The following is a 5,640-nucleotide window of genomic DNA, read 5'->3' as shown; positions in this document are numbered from 1 at the left end:
ATTAACAAAAAGGTGATTCGGAGTAGAGATGTTGTCTTTGTTGAAGACCAAACATTGAAGGATGTTGATAATGCAGAGAAGCCAATGGTTCAGCCTAGTGATGATTTTTATGACTTGGATATTACTCCCTCTATGCCTATGGTAGAAGATGGTAGAGTTGAAGCTCAAAATAATGAGCATGATACAAGTGCAGGTGAAGATGGAACAGTTGATCCAATACTTGATGAAGTTGGTGATGATGATCAAGATGAAGAACCAGCTTTAGAAATTCCTGCAAATGCACTTAGAAGGTCTACAAGAGAGAGAAAGCCTTCGTCAAGGTATTCTCCATTAGAGGCTTTAGCCAGAGAAAAGGTGTTGATTATGAGGAGATTTTTTCTCCTGTTGTGAGGATGTCATCTATTCGTGCTGTGCTTGGATTAGCAGCGTCTCTTGATTTGGAGATTGAGCAAATGGATGTGAAGACGGCTTTTCTTCATGGTGATTTAGACAAGGAGATCTACATGGAGCAACCGGAGGGCTTTGTTGTTAAAGGAAAGGAAGATTTTGTGTGCAAGCTTAAGAAGAGTCTTTATGGGTTGGTATTTCCATTAAAAATTCATATTGTTTGTAATTAGTGTATATATATATATATTGTTTATTACAAAACTTTCTGTATTAGAATTCTCTATTAATTTGTTCTTCATTTTGAGTTGATTTTGATATTTTCTTACTTCACAGTAAACCAACATATAAAACTTTGTTGGTAGATTTAAGTATTACTAGATTATTTATGGTCATATTGAGTATATATACCTGATTTATTGAAAAAAAATAGATTAAATAACTATTTTATAGTTAATACAATTAACACTATATTAAGAAAAGAAAAACAACGCATACAAGTTATTTTTTTATTAATTAAATTATTATAATTAAAATAAAATTTAACATAACAACTTAAAATTATAATTTCAATCTTATCACGTGCATGGCACGGGTGATTAAACTTGTTTTAAGATATTAAAATCAAACTCATAAGATAATTACTATTTCTTTTACTTAGAATAATTATCATTTTTTAATTAAAGATAAGCTAATTTTGTATATTACGAAAGAAAATACAAGAAGGATTATAAAAGATATAAGTAGCAAGAAAATGAGATTTTTTAAAAATATCGTCTAAAAGATTTACAATAATTTTTAACTGGGAGAGACTGCATAAATTAAATAAATAACACTAAAAAAAGAAAACCATAAAATTAAATTATCTAAATTATTCTATATAGCCTTTCAAGTCAAAGGTTCGATTAGACTTTTTCCAAAATCATTATGTTCATCTTCGTCGTCTTCTTCATCAAAGATTAGTTTTCAAATCACATTATTCATGAGAGTTGTTAAAAAAATTTCATTTTATAGATATAAAAAAAATGCTAATAGCATTAACATACAAAAAACCAGACATTATAGAACAAGACACAAAAAAAAAGACATTGTAGAACTATATCATTGGCAACAATTACTCCACCAAAAGGGGACACCACAAATCTAAAGGCACAATCATCTTGAGAGGATTGTTCTGTTACATTGTAGAAAGAAACTTTTGCCAATGAGAGAAAGTTACAGTTTCCTAATAGTGTATAACTATATCAGAAAAATAATAAAATCTGGATGCATTATTTGTTGGGCCTATTACTAACATATTGTTCACATACAATGGTAGAATAATAAGATCATTATAACCAGATTTCTTGTAATAGATTCAATTTTCTAAACCTGATTTGTTGTAACTTGTAATCAAGACTAAAATAAAGAAATCAAATCTTTTGTACTAACATTTTAATGCTAGTGTTAAGCCATCAAGGGGTTTGGTTAAAAAAAAAAAAACATTGGTTTGCACTTTGCAGGTTAAATTAAAATTTGTGGTATTCAATTTTATAATAACTATCACTGATTTTTTAAAATTCCTGACTTTCTGTTAAAAAACTTCTACTCTATTATTTTTCTAGAGATGAAAATTGAAAACCTCATGTCATGTAAACTATGTTATGCAAATCAGATGAGATATATATGGTTGATATAATTGTTTAAAACTAAAATAATAACGATTGTTCTGTAATTAATCTAGAAAAATAGTTTAAATTTTATATTAATAAGTAGAAAGAAGTATTGTTGAGTTACAATTAATTTTAGGTTGATAATATGATGATGAACATTGTTATTGGGTTAAAAATCTAAAGTGTGCTAATGGTTTATGAGTATTACAAGCCTAATATATTCATCTCAGCCCACATCATGAAGGTTCAGTGAATACTCCACAATGTTCAAATCAAAGCTTCAATCCAATGGTGATGGAGAGTACAAAAACAGAATCACTAAACCAAGAAAGATGGTTCAGCATTGCATGGTTTGACTAAGAAAGCAAAAACAAAAGGGACAGTTGGCAACATTATGGAGAACAAGAGACAACAAATACAAGGATAACAACATTACACTAAGAACAGCAGAGGATCAAATTTCAGAGGTTGGTAGAGCAAAAAAAAAAAAATATATGAACAACAGAGATTAGTGGAGCAGCTACAAGGACGACAGAAGTGGTGGAACAAAATGAAAAAGCAATGCATGCCAAGACAGTTACAATGGTCAGAATCAGCAAGGAAAATGAGGAGGCAATGAACTAATTTGATGAAGCAAGTTTCTCACTATATATTTGGCTCTTAACAACATTTGAAGACAAGGAAAATAGAATAAAAATTTCAGAACATCATCTCATACATGCAGAATTATTTTTCTTCAATGTTGTGCTTCATTTTAGATTTCATTGTTATGGGCTTATGGCTATTTAATGTCTATCTTTCTGTAATTGAGAAAAAGACAAATCATGGTGAGGTGAAAAATAAAAAAGTTATGAGAGAAAAGAGGCAAGAGAGATACATTGAAAAAGTAAAAAAAAAAAAAAAAAGTGTATTTGGGTACTGATGAACTAAGATTAGTTATCCTTACCAAGTTGGGATAGCACTTGGTCATTGAACCAGTTAGGTTTTCTTTGCCAAGTTGGAATAGCAATTAGTGGTTACTAGACTTAGTTTAGAAGTTTTGTGGTAAATACTAGATGAAATAGATTGTAATTCGTTGGTATTGGTGTATGTAATCAGTTTGATTATAGTAAAAATTCTACCTTGTGATTCAGATAGAGACTGGATGTAGAAAACCGAACCAAGATACATACTTACCTGATTCTCTCCTTTTCTACTCTACTCTGTTCTCTCCTTCTCTACTCTACTTCTCTACTTCTCTACTCTAATCTGTTTTGTTCTGGTTTTAAAGATAAAATAAAAAAAATCTCCTGTATAATTAGCTTCTGCAAAATAAAACAAAAAACTTCATTGTTTAAAACTAACTTGATTCAACCTCCCTTTCTCAAGTGCTAACATTATCATCAAGTATAGTAAGTGCCAAACACAATTCTAGCCTGAAATAAAATTAAAATCTTGCAACTTGTTATGTTGTCTAGTTAATGGACTTCAATTACCCTTTAAATTTAGAAGTTGCTAGAAGCAAGTGGCCTCATAAAACATCGAGTACTATGAGGCAACTAATGAGTAATAATGCTACCAAAAAGGTTGCAACTTGCAAAGTTACAATGAGTAATAATGCTACCAAAACTATAATTTTGGCACTCAAGTCATAAGTTCACTAACAATTCAGTCCTGTCTCACTTCAAGTAGTTTAGTCATGCTCATGCGAAACCAATCTTCTAAGTACCACAAACGGATTTTATCAAATATGTAACGGACCATTTTGTCTATCAAATTGAACTTTTAGCTTCAGAACGTGAAAACAAAAATGCAGAACATCAATGTTACATGTAAATCAATCAAATATTTCCCCCTGATCAGGGCTAAATTAAACGGTGCCAATTCTAACACATGTTAAAGAAAGGTTAAATTTAAATTAAAACTGTAATGTTCCCAAAAGACACCAAGGATGGAAAAACAAAAAGTGATATACAGCAGAACTATAATTAACAAAAAGTTGATGTGGGAAGAACTCCTGCTACCATTTGCTTTAAAACTCTCTGTGTGTGATTGTGGCTATCATCATCCTGCAGATATCATCAAAATTGTTTAGAAAATAAGTTGACACTATATGTAGTGATTATAGACCTATTCTATTAATTTCAGCATAAGCAAAAGCAACACAAAAAAAACATACAAGTTACAGTAAAGTTCACTGGTATAATAAAAAAACAGAAAGAAGAAAACTGATTTGTAAATCTATCACCCCTCTCAATAATAAACTATGCACAAAACAGTAACTGTATGAAAGAATTTTATCTAAAAGTAAATTTGCATAATTTCAAACCCTAATCTCAAGTAACAGTAAGAAAGCACAAAACCAACCATATTCTGCATACAATAAAACAACATTACAATTTCCCCCTTTTAAACTCCTTATTCATAGTTTCATACCAAATTGCTGCATCACACTCAAATAACACATCAAACTAAGCTATAAACACAAAACAATTTTGTAAATAAATCACAAATTTTTGAAAAATAAACAATTAGAAATCATATACCTAACCAGATCCGACGATGATGTTGTTAACGGGAGTGAAGATGAGCTTGACGAAGAAGCCAACGAATCCCATAACCGTAATTCCGATTGCAGTACTAACAGCAACCTTGAAATATTCTACGAACGAAAAGGAAAAATTCAGATTCACAGCATAGAGATTCAAATCAAAATAATCATTATTAAATTAATAGAAAAAAAAAAAGGTACCTTTGCGATCCGGTTTATGGCAACGCTTGACAAGCCTTACGCTGTCCTTGGAGAACCCTCTGAGAGGTTCGAACACTGAATCAATGGCGTCCATGCTTTCGAAACTGAGATTGAATTTTTATTGTATGTAGTTGTCATTTTTTACGGAAGAATAATATTACTTATTTATATTAATTACTAAAATAATTTTAAATTTTAAAATAAAATAAAATAATTAAAATTTATAAATAATTCTTTTTTTTAAAAAAAAATAAGTATAACTATCTTTAAAGAAAGATAAACATAATAATTTTCTATCTTATTATTTAATTAAATATTTTTAGAACACCAAAAAAAAAATAAAATTTTTAAAGAGATTATTATTTGTATTATATTAATTTGACTTATTTTTTTTAGATATAATTTAGGAAGCTGTTCTGGTATGACAATGTACGTAACGGAATATGATATTCCTCTCATTTTGACTATAGAGATATAAGATAAATTAATGTGAACGGTTAAAATCTTGATAAACTACTTTGAGTGCACGTAAAAACCAGGAGTTCACGGTAGATTTACAACATATTTTATAGTTGACAAGTATATACACGCACACAATGTCCCTTTTATCCATGACCTATATGACTGATGTGAGATAAAAATATGAATGGCTTAATGCATAATTTTTAAGCAAAGCGGTTTTATTGGGTAAACTAAACTGTCTAAACATATCATCATCATCATTATTAAAAAATTGTTTTCCATTTCATATACATCAATTTTCCTCTATCCCTCCTAACATCCTTCTTTGTTTCTTAAATTAATCAACAACTCATAAGTTTCACAATTAAAATCATACTACATTAAATTTAGTTGGTATTAGGAAAAAAATTA

General features: G+C 29.4%; 1 protein-coding gene across 1 annotated transcript; it reads right to left on the bottom strand.

Moving 5' to 3' along the window:
* LOC107608030 (protein transport protein Sec61 subunit gamma) lies at nt 3,841–4,924 on the bottom strand. The gene is made up of 3 exons (XM_016309920.2): nt 4,768–4,924; nt 4,562–4,677; nt 3,841–4,084 (listed from the first exon to the last, which is right to left on the bottom strand). Exons 1-2 carry the CDS (start codon nt 4,859–4,861, stop codon nt 4,562–4,564), a joined length of 210 nt encoding a protein of 69 aa, XP_016165406.1. The 5' UTR covers nt 4,862–4,924; the 3' UTR covers nt 3,841–4,084.

This window comes from Arachis ipaensis, chromosome B07, assembly GCF_000816755.2.
Source record: "Arachis ipaensis cultivar K30076 chromosome B07, Araip1.1, whole genome shotgun sequence".
Classification (NCBI taxonomy): domain Eukaryota; kingdom Viridiplantae; phylum Streptophyta; class Magnoliopsida; order Fabales; family Fabaceae; genus Arachis; species Arachis ipaensis.
This window is presented reverse-complemented; position numbering and strand designations above follow the sequence as displayed.